Below are 17,096 nucleotides of genomic sequence, written 5' to 3'. Positions count from 1 at the left end.
ATAACTACTAATAGTAATTTAATTAAGACATTAAGAAATTTTGCACTCCAATTGTTAATTATCCAGAATTTTTGATAATGGATGACTATTTAGCATGTTACTATGAAAATGAAGACTGAGGAAGTGCAATTGTTGAAGTCATTAATTCAAAGTATCAAACAGCAAGCGTAGACGACGACAGTAATGATGAATATCCCTTGTTCGTGAGACTAACCAGGATGCAAAAAATATATCACCGGATTTCAGCGTTATTTTATGCGCAGGAGCCACACTGAATATATCTGTGGTGAATTTGAACAATTGCAATTCTACAAAAGCAGTCTTGAACCTAACCCGAAAATGTATAAATTTATTTATTTAAATTAAATCAAGATCATCGTAAACTAACAGGTTATCCCAATGCGTCACGATGATCTAAAAGAGATATAATTAAAACATTACATATAAAGAAGCAAACAAAAAAAATCATAAAATATCAAAGTTAAATGATACGAACCGGACCAGCTCCTCGTAGCTGACATTAAACAGGTCAATATGCAATGCCATTTCAGTGCAATCATAACGGAATACATTATTTTTACCAGTGAAAATATAATTTATCTGGCAGGTGCTATTCAAATTATATGATTTAAACTTTTCTATATGTAGTAAATATATATGTACATTTACATACTTATCATTATTTATTTATATGTGATGTATAAATGTTACAGTGAATGTATATTTTTCAGTAAAGTTATATTTTCACTAGTCAAGTCCAAATACATTTTCACCAGCAGATATATATTTCTACTAACAAAAAATATAATTTGACTGGTGAAATCATATGCTGCTCTAAAATTTCCATTAAACCCAATTTGACAATTGCGAAACGTCCATTTGCTGTTCAACCCCAAACCCAACCTAGTTTATTTAAAATTAGGTTAAGTCCAAAATACAAACTAAACCAATTCATCTCTCATTGGCTATTTGATAGTAAACTGTTTTAAAAATATAATAGCTATCCTCTTTGATATTACTAGGAACTTCTGATATAAAATAAAAGTCAAAGTGGATTCAAACAGAATTTTGGTCAATAGGAGGGCGCAAAAACAGTTATCGCTTCTCAGAAGTCAAAAATTCACGTCAAAAGTAATAAAATCGTGTCGGCGCCGTCGTAGTGGGAACGCTCGGTAACGAGCGTTCCCACTGCGACGGCGCCGACACGATTTTATTGCTTTTGACGTGGATTTTTGACTTCTGAGAAGCGATAATTGTTTTTTGCGCTCTCCTATTGGTCAAAATTCGGTTTAGATGTGCCTCATTCGATTCTCACTTATTGTAAGTCGTAATATTATTATAAAAAGTCTTAAAAACCGAGTGTTTTCACTGCGACGGCACGATTTTATTGCTTTTGACATGAATTCTAAGCAGGGACACTTGAATTTGACCAGAAAAATGCATATCATTTAATGAAATACTGTGAAAAAAGCTGAAATGGCATCTCAGCACAAGACAGGCTACAATATTGATGAATTCTTGCAAAAATATTTTTGTTATAGTTGAAATTAATTATGTACATTATTTTCATGTCTATATTTTTTAAGACTGTTTTTAAAAAAAATTATTAGTATTATTATTTTATTTTTTCATATTTATATTCATATATTTACTTAATAATTACATATAATATTTCAGTAAATCAATGATTTAATAAAGTTTAAAATTTCATATTGTGTCATATTTCGTTGAATTTCGCTCATTTGGGACAAAATGTTTGAGGTCCAATGTGTCCCGATTAAGCGGAATCGACTCTATAATATATCAAATGAGATATCAACCTAAAAATGGCAAACGTTAATCAATTCAGATAATGTTTTTAATACTGAATGCAATGATAATTAATAAAAATAAACGATTTTTAGCTTCAAATGGACTTATACCACTTTCAATAATAACAAATGTCTCTTTTTATATATATTTTCTAATCAACGTGTATAATGTGTCAAATGTAATTTATATATTTAGCTATATTATTGATATAAATTAAACGAAATTTAAATTAGGCTGCGCAATACATTTATTTCTAAAAATATTTTTTTTAATATATTATTTATACATTGTAAATTTTTCACTAAAATTGTTATTTTATTTCACATGAAATTGCCATCGTAATTTAAAAATATTTTGCTACGCAGCACAAAATCTGCAAATCCATGAAATGGTTAAAAAAAATGTAAGGAACAATAATGTATTTTTAATGCTTACGTTTTATATATGTATATTATATCATATTTTTTAAATATAAGCACAATTTCAAGAAATACATATTTTTGAATATATTATTAAAAATTACAATATGTTTTACTAATTTTTTATTGGATTAAAATAATATATGTACATTACTTATAATATTAATATTTAATGCATAAGACCCGACATTGATTATTTGTTATTATAGTGAATATAAGGTATAAAAGTAATTAACTCATAAATAATGATTATTAGGAATGGACGTATTCAACTTTCAACAGAAACATTCATGCGAAAACATTTTACAGTTCAACTTATTTTGAATAATTTGTGAGGATATTGTGTGATTAAAAATACATATATAAAGAGTATATTATTATCTGACTCAAACAACCAATAACCTATTTTATTTTCAAAAAGGATTTATACCACTTTCAAAAAAACGGCTCATATTATTAAAAATGAAAATATGTTTTACCATATTTTTTATTGGACAAACCTCGTCTATATATTTTTAACAAAGCATTTTAATATCTGCCCTGTAATCGGTCCGTAGCCCTGAAGGGCGGCACCGATGCATGTAAGTACACAGCGATTTTTCGTTCTCGAATAGCACGGTTGTCGAAATTAATTTCTTATCTCTTTAACTATTGTTATAGTTATATATGTATTATTTAATATAATCCTTTCCTTGATTTATCTAATTTAAAAATAATTATAATTTCGATAGGTTCAGTTTTCTAAGATTTTCCTAACCTATAAATATAATTAAAATAAAATCGAGCTAGGTCATGTATAGGGAGATATATTGATTATAAGCTGTAATAATATTTTAAAATTAATGACGCGTTATTGGTACTTATTTGTGTTGACCCAGTTGTAACGCATTGGGCTAACGTGTGTCATATTGCAGCGGAAGATTTACAATAAATAAATTTATGCATTCTATACATGCCGAGTCATCCTGTCATTAAATCGGCGCATTCTCCAGCTTCTCAACTACATTGTTAGTTTATTTAGTACACTAAAACCAGAAATTGTACGATTTTCACTCGTAGTCTGCGTATATTAAAAAATATGTTTTTTATCCATATATTTGTATATATAGCTCCTAATTTTCAAGTCGAAAGATTTTACTTTCATGTCGTCATCTCTTATTTTCCTTCTATTATCAGTTTGGTTTCAATTTCCCATGACAAATTTAAATTGAAGTAACTTCTTATCATCTCTCCAGACAATAAAGAAACATTATCAATGTTAATTTCAATAGATACGCCCATTGTGCTACAATTGAGTCAATTAGAAAGCACAATACATTCACCGAGCGCTTTCATCTTTATTAATCTTTTGTATGTATCGATCTTTCCAGCAATCCCCCGAGCCAATGAAGCAGAGAAGATAACCCGGATAGACATTCCGACAGCGGCCGGATCCCCAGATGCCACCAACGGCACTGGCACGAACGGCAGTCGAGAACCACTAGCCTACAACTGTCTGCTGCGAAACGAGCTACTGGGCGCGCACGTAGAAGAGTTACGACCGCCGCCTGACGGCAGAGGAGCGCCACAGCCGCCCGTAACACCATCACCGCCCGTCTTCAAGTATCGCTCGCCATCCAAACAGGTGTGTATTATCTAACGTTATATAAGTCAATTGTGCACAAGTGCCACACAAAAGAGCGAGTTGACACATTGCATTTTTCATTCATTGATACGTGCTAATTATGGAACAAACATTAGATAGATGCAAATTAAATCAACTCCTTGATGTTTACTTATGTGATTATATGTTGCAGGAGAATGTCGATCCATCTTCGTATAGTTTATCACCGGTTTCGGCAAAGTCGCAAAAGTTGCTTAGATCGCCCAGAAAAGCTACTAGGAAGATATCCAGAATACCGTTCAAGGTCGGTTTTGATTGAATTTGATGAAGTAAAGTATTTTTCATCGCTTCTGATTATTTAACCGTGCTTTTCTTTTATATTGCAGGTTTTAGATGCACCTGAGTTGCAAGATGATTTCTACTTGAACCTCGTCGATTGGTCGGCGCAGAACGTGCTAAGCGTTGGACTTGGAAGTTGTGTTTATTTATGGAGTGCATGTACTAGTCAGGTATTATCATAATTTATCTAACCTATGCGCTAAAAAATCAAAATAAACTCCATACAAGTATAAAACGCCGATATGCTATAGTGGATATAAGCAGATAATTACATTTTTAATAGTAAAAGTACAGGTATAATGACCACTCACTGTACAAACAATCGGTCTATCTATCTTTTAATAGAACGAGAACACACCGGTATAATCCAAATATAGTAATAGTAATTGTTATTTATTTTAAATGGTTGATCAAAGGGCAATGTTACACCATCAGATAGTATATGGTATTCATGTAATTTCGATTAATAATTATTATTCAAGGTAATCAAGATAGGTTGTGAATTCAATCTTGAATATCAATAAAAAATGTTTATTGTTTCATGCAGATTACATTAATTATATTAGCAATTAAAAAAAGAAAGTTAAAAGAGAAAACTATCGACATATAAACATCATTAATTTTACTTATTTAGTTGAGTTCTTACATTCCCTGAATTAAAAATTACTACAAACTAATCCTTATTATGCCGCTGAGAAATTTGAATCCACAAAAAAATGTGCAATACATAGTGATTGGGACAATACATTTATAAGGTACTTATTGTCAGAATCTTATAAATTTTGAGCGATTTGAATTTTCAATTGCTAATCTGCTACAGTAATAAATAAATCATAATAACAGGAATACATTTAGGGTAAAATGAAAATAAAATTATCGTATATGATATAACTATGAGCAAAAATTAGTAATGGAACGAGCAAAAGAATGAACAAACTCTTCTTGAGACATTTGGCATACACTTTCTGACCTACATGACTTTTCTCACTAATGTAAATTATCAGATATACCTGTTGCGTATTTTTTATCTGTACTACAAGTTCCTCTTGTGTCTGCTTCGAATTTTTGTACAACAGTGCCTACAATTCATCAGTTTCCATCATTGAAACTCTTTTAGACAGCAATATCAGATTGTCCCATTAGTCTTTGCGTTTTTTTTTAAATTACTTTTTATAATTTCACTATTCTTTCGGTGTTTGTTAACAGTAATCCTATCAATGATGCTATTTAGTAACGGGATATTTTTCGTTTTGATATTTTCAACCCTAAATCAACAATGCCATTAAAGATAAAATAATCCCAGTTAAGCTACAATATATTATGATTTATGAATTTCAATTCGGTCATATGCAATGGGCAGGAATGCCCTTAAATTTATAAAATGTCAGATGTGGTTCTAAAAATTTCGTTCCGGGAATTTATTAGTGAGGATATTAGTGCTGCCATCAAAGCAGGTCCGAGATTAACAATACAAAAGCTCACGTTGTCGCCTACATTAATTCACAGATATTCGGAAAAGTGTTAATTTGTAGAAAATCAGTATCCCACAAATTGTTTGAAAAAAACTATGCTAATAATTAATGATTCTAGATTTATACAAAAAGATTTATTTTTGAGTCAAATTGTAACTGAAAATCAGAAGTGGATCCTTTACTTTAACACGGGATGTATATTAAATAATTAGACGCCAGTCAAACAGGATAACACCCCAATAAGATAATGTTATGCATTTGGTCGATCATGAAAGGCATAATTTATTATGAGTTATTGAGTTATCTGATTATAGGCAGACAATTACGACAGACACATAGTGTGCTCATTAGCTCATTTATTTAAAAGCGACTCAGACCGTAAAAAAGACCTTTCCTTATAAATCAAAGAAGGGTAATTTTACACCAAGACGGCGCTCGCCCTCATATAAAAAAATACAAAGGATAGAAAATTTAATGGATTTCCTTGGGGACTCCCATCTCATCCACCGTATTATTCTAACACTGCTCCAAATCATATATTTAAATCGCATATAAAAAAACGACATTAACCACCTAACAGTTGGTTTTGTTGTCCATAAATTGTCACCTTCTTCTTTAAAAAAAATAACAAACAAAAGTTTTTTTTTAAGGAAAATAATTACCGACTAATATAAATAATTACTGAGTAATATATTTTTTAGATCTCAAAAAAAAAATTCAAAAAGTTGCAATTAATTCAATATTTTTTTTTTGTATGATAAATTTTAAAACATTCAATACACAACCCTACATCACAATCCGGGCAATAAAATCTACTCTTTTTTCGAATTGATCAATTCTGTCAACACCACCCATGAAATTGTTGTAGTTTCCCCAACAAGTTTCGGAATTCTTTTCGAATCTAACTATGGATCACGTTCCAACCAAAATAGTAAAGTTTTAAAAAATACAACAATATTATTCTCACCCGCGTTTTTATAACTTCATAAATAATTAGGATTAGATCAATACTTTTTAAATATAATAACATATTATACAGTAATTTTTCACGGGTCGTGATACCAGGCGTGTACGGTGAGATACTTTCTCTTTCGCGAGCGAGTGAAAGAGTAAGTATCTCACTATACGCGCCTGCGTGATACTAACACTAAAATATGAGTCATATGTATAATTAGTAAAAATGTAAATAATATAATAACGATGATCCTTAAATTATTTTTTTTAAAAATGATTTCTTATTAAAAAAACATTGAAAATTGTTAACGTAAATTTCTGTACGTAAAAAGTTTAAAATATCTGTCCAATATATATATATAAATTCGTATTAATTTACTTGTTTTGCGACTATGGCAAAAAATCTTATTTTTAGAGAGAGTACTTCAGAAGTTATAGATTTTACAAAAGAGTTAAATATTTGATATAATCTTAAACATAACGGCCAGTATTTTGTTCTTAAAAAGCTAGTATTTGCTTAATAAAAATACGTTAAGAGCCGATGACGCAAATATGCGTCATCATATACAAATAATATTTATGTACATATATCTATTGTGTATTAATTTATTAAAAATATCACATTTATTTATTTACTAAACAACACACAGCACAAAGCATTTGTACTCAACAATTGTCAACAAAAATCTGATCCTTAATTATTTTGCAAATGATATTGAGTAAATATACGCATGTCTGATACTGCGACTCGTGATATTTATCAATTAATAAATTATGATAATTTAATTAACCTTTTGCACTCGTCAAACTCACATATAGATTAGATCTTGTATTTTAATACAATATACCTTTAGCATAAATGAATGTATATGATCTTAAATTATTTGCTCTCAGATATTAAACATATTCTTTTTTATATTTACAGGTAACACGCTTGTGTGATCTATCGTCAGACGGAAATGCTGTCACATCGGTATCGTGGAGCGAACGAGGCAGCCTCGTCGCCGTCGGAACACAAAAAGGCTATATCTCAGTGTGGGATGTGGCCGTCAATAAAGAAGTATGTTTTACCGTCATCAAAATATAAAATATGCTCATCATTGTTTATCATTAATGATTTGTATCTCAAATAGGTCACAAAGCTCATGGGACACATAGCGAGGGTGGGAGCTCTGGCATGGAACGGCGATATCCTCAGCTCTGGCAGTCGAGATAGGCATATCAAGCAACGCGACACTCGGACACCTGGTAATAATCTAAAATTACATAATTGAATATCACCCGTTTCAGTGAATTAACGAATTGTATTAAAATGATTATAGCCTTAGTTTCGGAGAGGACTCTTATCGGACATAGGCAAGAAGTGTGCGGGTTGAAGTGGTCGCCGGACGGACAGTGCCTGGCCTCAGGCGGCAACGACAACAGACTGTACGTGTGGACGCAGCACTCGCTTTCGCCCGTCCAGACGTACTCATCACATTTGGCGGCCGTGAAGGCGATAGCGTGGTCTCCGCACCAGCATGGATTGCTGGCATCGGGCGGAGGAACGGCCGATCGGTGCATACGATTCTGGAACACCATCACCGGACAACCGATGCAATGCGTCGATACTGGTGAGTTGATTATAGATAGATCTCGACACTCGTTAAGTATTACGATTGTAAACATATTTTGCATTTGCAGGCTCCCAAGTTTGCAACTTAGCATGGTCGAAGCATTCAAGCGAGCTCGTCTCCACGCATGGCTACTCACAAAATCAAATTTTAGTCTGGAAGTATCCGTCATTGACGCAGGTAATTATTTTGCTATACCACGTTTTATTTTCATGACCTTTTTCAATTAACACCGCTGTTTTTTATTTATAAAATCGGTCTAAATTCAAAAATTTTGCTATTAGACGTTCGCTAAATAAATCAATAAAAACGAATTTGCGTATTAAGAAGATTTTAAAAAAAATTTAAACATATATTTGACTCAAAATTTATAATATTGTTAACCTTTATCTTTCTTTAATCAGGTTGCTAAATTGACGGGTCACTCATACAGAGTTTTGTACCTGGCCTTGTCACCAGACGGTGAAGCAATTGTGACTGGAGCTGGCGATGAAACGCTCAGATTTTGGAACGTTTTTTCAAAGACGACCTCACACAGGGAAAACAAGAGCGTACTCAACCTCTACACGGCAATGCGGTGAAATTACTGTTACTCGCTCTTTGTACAATTTGTATATAAAAATTTGATATTATATAATTTATTTGCTATATAACATTACATTCGCAGCATTAATTTGATTAATGCGTTTAATATAGAATGGTATTTCTTTATCATTAATTATTGTATGATAACAGAATATATTTATGGAGTGCAATGTGTATGTGAACTTAAAAGCTTGTGTTTGTGTTTGCCTTAAGAATTTGTTATTTGAGTGTAAAGATTTTAGTCAAAAGCTTATTATTTGTTATTTAATTATTTTCTTAGATAACGCGTACATATTTAATAATAACATATTAATTTAGTTTATTTTATAATTTATGTACTTTTATATATTCTCTCTAAAATGTACAAATTTACAGTTGAGAAAAAATGTTTATGAAACATTTTTCATACATTCAATATTTAGTTTTATAATATTTTTGTAAATATGCCATTTTTTTATTTAAAGTATATTTTGCATGAATAAGTATTACACAGTTTTGTGTACATTCTTGTGAAAGATTTTTCAAATGTATTTACATTTTTTTCATAATTAAACAGATGTTAATAGATTATGTAACTACTAGTCTGAATCGCTATAATTTAATCGTCAGTGTGTATGTTATAAATCCAATGTATAGTAACTAACGGTACAAATCGCTGGTAGATGATTAAGAATACAAATTTTCGTCGCAGTATGTATGTAAATACATTATGTTTATTATTAGTTATATGAATTATGCAAGACGTTGTGCCGAATGATTTTTTTTGTTGAAAAAATCATAGTTGAAATGTGTCGTAAGAGCATGATTTTAGTTTGAGTAAAAATCATAAATTACATGTACGGAAGTATAAAATGTTAATTTAAACTTATCGGTGATATTTTTTATCAAATGCATTTATGAGTTGACTTCTCGCTGTGAGCGTATTATTTGCACTGAAGTTTTTTAAGTTATATCCCTTATAATTTATTTATTAACTTATTAATTAACATCTACAGATAATCTATAACCCTTTTCGTTATATAATATTAAAAAATATATAAATCATTATTTTTATATAAACTTTTTCTTAAGAAACTTTAGTGCGAAAATATGTTGAATAAAATAAAATTTTATAAAATACCGAATAAAAATTTGTTGTAATAAATGTTTTTTTTATATCATATTTTTAGATATATTTAACCCTTTGGCTACCGAAATCCGATATATCGGCTTTGGCTACACTAGCGAGAACTGCCGGATCCGACGGCTCCGAAATCGAAGTATCCAATACATTTTCAACCGTCTGTAGGGTAATTGCTTCAGGGGTATATAACATTTTTTCAAATATATGTTATAAATATATTATAATCATTATTTTTTTTTAATTTCATTATTATTTTTATTTATATATATATATATATATATATATATATATATATATATATATATATATATATATATATATATATATATATATTTATGTATATATATATATATATATATATATATATATATATATATATATAGATGTATATATATATATATATATATATTTATATAGATGTATATGTATATATATATATAAATATATATATATATATATTTATATAGATGTATATGTATATATATATATATATATATATATATATATATATATATATATATATATATATATATATATATATATATATATATATAAATATATATATATATATATAAATATGTATATATATATATATATATATATATATATATATATATATATATATATATGTATATGTATGTATGTATATATATATATATTTATGTATATATATATATATTTATGTATATATATATATATTTATGCGTATATATATATATATATATATATATATATATATATAAATATATATTTATGTATATATATATATATATATATATATATATATATATATATATATATATATATATATATATATATATAAATATATATATATGTATATATATATAACTAAATATGTATATATATATATATATATATATATATATATATATATATATTTATATATATATATATATATATGTTTATGTATATATATATATTTATGTGTATATATATATATATATGTATATATATATATAGATGTATATGTATATGTATATATATATATATATATATATATATATATATATATATATTTATATATATATATATATATATATATATTTATATATTTATATATATAGATGTATATATATATATATATAAATATATATATATATATATATATATTTATATATATATATATATATATATATATATATATATATATATATATATATATATATTTATATATATATATATATATATATATATATATATATATATAAATATATATATATATATATATATATATATATATATATATATAAATTTAACCAGCTGTAGGGTATTTTTACTTGAACCATTATTTAAAAATATCATATTTTATTAATTTACGAAAAGTTTTATTTACATTTTAAAAATAAATAACATATTATATACCATTGTTATCGATTCCTGTCGGAGCGCCGCCGCTCACATCTCGTAATTTTTAATACGTCATGCGATAATGACTCTTATTACAGCGTAAATACGAACTAAAATAACACACAATCGCATATTCATCATTAATTAGGTCAAGTTCGTTGCAGACAGCGTCGCACGTGCGACCGTATGTTTACAAACTAAAATACACATTTTGAGTTTTTAATTATTTAATAAAAAGTCCCGGCAGTTCTGGAACATTTTTCCAAAAATGCCCGGCATCCAAAGGGTTAATTAATCAACACACATTTTAGAGATTATTTTATTCAATTGCATGGAAGGATAGGTCAGGAAAATAAAAATTATCGCAACCGATGTGATAATGACAGAGGTCATATAATATGGAAAAAATATTATAATAATAAAAATACATAACAAGCATATTTAAAACTTAATTAGTAACTAAATATTTTCACGGTAATTAATTTGAGATTAATACATAAATATATATATGATATATCTGCAATGAAAATAAACATATTTTTTTAGTGTACGTGTACTGAAATTTGTTGAACAAAAATATAACACCTGATTTTTAAGAAAAGTTTTATGAAAATCTGATTAATACCACAGCAGTTATCGACTCATCAAAAACCGTTAGTATCCCATATATATACATATGTATGTACATAGATATATTTATATACATATAAATAAACAATTTGACTGGTTTTAGACTATCCTGGTGATAGTCTAAGAAACTGCAAGTCTCATCATGAGATCCTTAATAATAAAAAAATAAATGAAAATTCTTGACTACAGGCGGCCCTCAACTTTCGCACATAATTGGTTCCTGAAAATGTGTGCGAATGTTGAATGTATGAAAGTCGAGGGAAGTAAAAAATATTTAAATTGTATGTATTTTAAAATATTTATTTATCAAGTAAATATAAGATGTTTAAGAGGCGTTTTAAAGACACGTTTAAGTGGGGTTTGCGGGTGTTTCCTTTGAAAAGTTATCAAGAGTTAACTGTTTTCCACTATTCTTTTTCTTTTCTTCATATAGTATTTTATAACATGCTATGTTTTTATTTTATTGACGCACTTGAGATATGCGTTCTCCATTGGGATCACAATCTTCCATAATATTTAAATAATTTTCAAGGTGCGTGAAGGCTTCATTCATATTTTTCATTGTTAAAGAGTTTTCCAAAATAAACCTGTCTCATCTACATTAAATATTTGGCTAGAGGAATATTCTCCATCTTCAATAATTTTGGATAATTGGGAAATAAATTCTTTTGCAGCATCTTTATCCGCATCAGCCGATTCTCCAGTAAATTTAATATTATGAAAAGAATACCTCATTTTAAAATTGTAAAACCAACCGTTACTTGCTTGAAAAACCGTGTTAAAATATTTTTCTAATCTATCCTTCCAATCTTTGAATAATTGAAATACTCAGAGGGACATCTTTTTGATGTTGGTCATCGATCTACGATGACAAAGATTTTTCATTTCATCTTTTTTTTTTTTGCTATGTTTTTTTGAAAACATATCATTAAAGATTGTGGAGATACATATATCTTTATTTTCCACAATTTTGAACGTATTCTTTAATTATACTTTTATTTTGTAAAATTGATTTATTTTGTAAAAAGATTCAGCGCTATCAAAACGTTTTTTTTTTTTAAAATTGTTTTTTTTTAAATGTGCGAAATATCGAATTGTGCGAAAGTCGAACGTTCGAAAGTCGAGGGCCACCTGTACTTTAACATAAAATATCAGTAAAACTAAAAATGAATAATAAAATAAACTCATATATTGTGTCACAAAATGATTCAGAATATTGCAAACACGTCCATTAAAAAAGTTGAGTGGCCTGCAATTTATAATTTTAGTATAAGTTTACTAATAAAAAAATTTGCTCATGATATTTCCATATTAGACAGGCAAGGACCACGCACAATTACGTGACAGTGATAAAAAAACAATTGATCTTTCTCTATCTTACTAGAACACAAAAAATGAAACAGTAAGATGTTTTTAATTTGACATTTTTTCTTTAGTCAGTGTTTGATTAACACATTGAATACTGGGCATTATTCCTAAAAATGGAGCCGTGCGGCGGGGATTATTTGCGAAAATTAGGATACAAACTTATTTTCTTTAAAACATCGTAACTCTTTAATTAGTTAACATTTTAACGTCAAATTTTAAAAACAGATTTATGATGATCGTTTTTTTGTATTCGCAATGATAAAATCAGTAAACGTCAAACTGTGGATCGCGTACCAATAAAATAAAATTTTTAGTTTAGAATAACCAAATAAATATATTTTTGAATAAAAACAATAAAGATAATAATAAAATGATGATAAAATACTGTTGTATATAATAAAAACCGAAAATATCTAATTTTGTGACCTATACAATCAATTCAAAATTTTTAACACTTGACGGTCAAGTTACGCAGCGATATTTGCACGACACCCAACTCTCCAATTTCGAACAAACGTAACGTTTGCCTATGGCTAAATGTAATCTTTTATTGTTTATGTATTATTATTTTATATTTCTGTTATAATTTATGTATTATAATTTTATATAGTACATTTAATATAATTAAAAATTATCAGTGATTCTAAACATTTTATTGCTTTAATATTATATATTTACCACTTTTTGTATTTTTACCACACGGTACGCAATGTGTTAAAATAATGAAAAACGCGCACTTACTGTATACTTCGCATCCAATAAAGACATGAACCACCAATGTGCTTGGATAGTTTACAAATTAAAGTCCTAATTTTTGCAAATAATCCCCGCCGCATGCTCCATTTTTAGGAATAATGCCCGGTATTCAATATGTTGGTAATCGAAAACATGTTGAGAACAGTTTATTTAATTTGAACAGATCGGGATCATTTCAAGTCTAAATATTATAAAATATCACATTTGGGATTGATGAATCTGCATTTAAATGCCCACGATACCTCTACATACATATATATAACAGAAAATAATGATAAATAAAAAACATTATATTTTATATTATAAAAATATGAATTTGATTTACTGTAATTTATTTCTTAGAAAATAGTATCAATAAATGAAGGAGTACGAAATAAATAAGCATTACAAAAATATATTGTAAACCTAACAAAATATAATATAATAATGCAAAAAGTTGTAAAATAAATTAACGCAATTAAAAGTTGAGAATCACTGATTATTTTGTTATAATGCTTCGGGTTGATAATATGTACTTAGATATTAGGTCTAGCTCAACATTTCTTTTTTTTATGCGGTTACCTTTGAATATTTTGGGTTTTTTGTAATTTTGTAGATAAGAATTTCAAGAAACATATCTCTAAAAAAATTACCATCTTTACCTGAATCAAACCGATAAGGTGGGGTTTTTCGTTAAAATTTTTTTTTAACAGCGTGCGCTAAGCCTAACGGAAACGTTACATTTGTTCGAAATTGGACGGTTGGGTGTCTTGCGAATATCGCCGCGTAAATCGACCGTTAAGTGTTAAAAATTAATTAAATATATTTATATATTATTGATATGTGATTCGCAATTTGGTATTAAGTGATTTCACTATATTTTATAAATAATATGTGAGATAATTCCATAGAAAAAAATTGTATATATATATGTAAACATACATCTTGAAACGAATTTATTTTACCCGAGTTTTGAGCCTCTGGAATTTAGAATTTCTACTTTTTTAAACTATTTTTAGTTAATATGATATTAGTAACATCTGTAGGTAAATCCCTAAGTAAATACGTTACAGTAAATACGCAGTTTACGTGTTTTTTTTTCGTATGAAGTTAAAATGACGAAACGCACAAATTTGTGCACACCGACGCAACGGAAGGTTTCTGAAACGCACAAATTTGTGCACACCGTACGCAATGAGTTAAGTCTTGAAATAATAAATAAATAAATTTTAGCTAATAATAAAGTATGTTAAATGTTCCAACTAGATTTTACTTTATAATCATAAAAATCCAGTAGTGACTAAATATATGTTTAATATAAACATAAATGATATATTTTCAATGGTCATTTATTTTTTTTATATATTAATTAGGGAATAATATTGATTTAATCCTTCAAAGAATCTCTTTTATTATGATTATTAATATGTCTTAAAACAGAATATTTAGTTTTGAATGCTTTTCCACATAGATCGCATTTAAAATTAATAGAATTATTATGTTTTTTCATATGGTGTGAAAGATCAGATTCAACCCTGAATGCTTTATGGCATATACTGCATTTAAAATCACGAGAATCAATATGGACAGTCATGTGGCGTAAAAGTCTCGATTTAAAATTAAATACTCTTCCACATTTGTTACATTGGTGAGAATCAATATGACTTTTCATATGTTGTGAAAGGTTACATTTAAGTTTGAACGCTTTATCGCATAAATTGCATTTAAATATATACGAATTCCTATGAACGTTCATATGTATTGAAAGTACATCCTTATTTTTGAATTCTCTTTCGCATATACTACATTTATAGTCGCAACAATGAACCTTTTCAATGTGACGTGAAACGGATTCTTGACTCTTAAAAACAATACCACATTTATTACATTGGGATTTATAGTGAGTTTTTAAATGTTGAGATAGATCAGATTTAAGCTTAAAAGTTTTTTGGCACAAGTCACATTTAAATTTACGAGTATGAACAATCATGTGCCGGGAAAGTTTTGAATGAGATTTAAATACTTTTTCACACTTGATACAATTATGAGAATTAATATGTAAATGCATATGTTGTAAAAGATGACTTTTAGTTTTGCATACTTCACCGCATATGTTACATTTAAAATTACAAGAATCGCGATTCACGTGTCGCAAGAGGCTCGAAACAGCTTTAAACTTTGTATTACATTTGCTGCATTCTAAAGGCGAAGAATCGCTACCATCTTTTACGCGTTTATAATTTCCTAAGTCTGAATGCAAATAGAGATGTTGTATAATAGCTTCTTTCTTGGAAAACGACATATGACAATGGGCACAAATAAACTCCTGATCGAAAGGTTGATATTCGATACTCACTTCATATCCTTCTATTTTTTGTACCTAAAAATACATTCAATCAAATCATTAATAATTAAACAATAAATATCATAATATATTCGATTAATACTTCGCCCGAAAATCGATAAGATGAAATATCATTATTTGCCACAAGTATATCTTTTACATCGTGTGTTTCTAAGACATATAATTAAATGTAAGTACAAATACCATAGTCATCATATTACACTTCTAACCTATTTCAATTCTATCTTCTATTTCAACTTTTTTTATTTGATATTCTTCACTGCAGTCGCGTTCGATCTGAAAAATAAAAAGAACATTCAAAATACTTATGCTTTAAAATTAATTCACATTCAATTACCTTAATTTCATATCCTTCAACGTTATTAAATTCTTGCAAGTGATTTTCTTCATTTTCCACGTCTGGTTCTACAAAAATAAATCATCTTTTATTTGAAGTTCAAAATATCAAATTGACTAATAAAATGATACCGGTTTTAATAAAGACTGGAAATAACATTGCAACGATTATACTTTTTGACAGACTACTGTCAAAAGTACGAGAAACTAATTTTGGTCTAAACAAGAGATTTTGTAAGTATTATGAAAATGTAAAAATGATAATATTGGTACAATTAATTTGTAAAAATAAAAACATTTTATTTTGTTGCTATTGCAAAATTCAATTCAAGAGTTTTATTTTAAAGTATAAAAAATTAGGATTAAAAATAAAA

General features: G+C 27.9%; 2 protein-coding genes across 5 annotated transcripts in view; one reads left to right on the top strand and one right to left on the bottom strand.

The window, feature by feature from the left end:
* Positions 1-9,089, top strand: part of fzr (fizzy and cell division cycle 20 related) — a 36,055-nt gene extending 26,966 nt beyond the window's left edge. Inside the window, exons 2-9 of the mRNA XM_088198494.1 lie at positions 3,602-3,855; positions 4,028-4,138; positions 4,221-4,343; positions 7,525-7,659; positions 7,733-7,847; positions 7,922-8,212; positions 8,283-8,392; positions 8,617-9,089. Of these exons, the coding sequence (XP_088054620.1) occupies positions 3,602-3,855; positions 4,028-4,138; positions 4,221-4,343; positions 7,525-7,659; positions 7,733-7,847; positions 7,922-8,212; positions 8,283-8,392; positions 8,617-8,793 (1,316 nt within the window). The 3' untranslated portion in view covers positions 8,794-9,089. The remainder of the gene's footprint in view (positions 1-3,601; positions 3,856-4,027; positions 4,139-4,220; positions 4,344-7,524; positions 7,660-7,732; positions 7,848-7,921; positions 8,213-8,282; positions 8,393-8,616) is intronic.
* Positions 9,090-15,259: 6,170 nt separating this feature from the next.
* On the bottom strand, positions 15,260-16,928 carry LOC148229181 (uncharacterized). Of its 4 annotated transcripts, XM_088198540.1 has the most exons (5): positions 16,855-16,928; positions 16,724-16,791; positions 16,596-16,662; positions 16,469-16,536; positions 15,260-16,401 (listed from the first exon to the last, which is right to left on the bottom strand). In XM_088198540.1, the coding sequence occupies exons 1-5, from the start codon at positions 16,880-16,882 to the stop codon at positions 15,409-15,411; spliced, it is 1,224 nt and encodes a 407-aa protein (XP_088054666.1). In that variant the 5' UTR covers positions 16,883-16,928; the 3' UTR covers positions 15,260-15,408. The 4 variants fall into 4 exon arrangements, 3 of the variants coding, with proteins under 3 accessions (XP_088054666.1, XP_088054667.1, XP_088054668.1); XR_015811477.1 differs by having other exon boundaries at positions 16,323-16,401; positions 16,469-16,662; XM_088198541.1 differs by having other exon boundaries at positions 16,330-16,536.
* Between the last annotated feature and the right edge of the window lie 168 nt (positions 16,929-17,096).

Source organism: Plectrocnemia conspersa, unplaced genomic scaffold (assembly GCF_051122295.1).
Source record: "Plectrocnemia conspersa isolate PC_06_02 unplaced genomic scaffold, ASM5112229v1 ptg000011l, whole genome shotgun sequence".
Taxonomy (NCBI): Eukaryota; Metazoa; Arthropoda; class Insecta; order Trichoptera; family Polycentropodidae; genus Plectrocnemia; species Plectrocnemia conspersa.
This window is presented reverse-complemented; position numbering and strand designations above follow the sequence as displayed.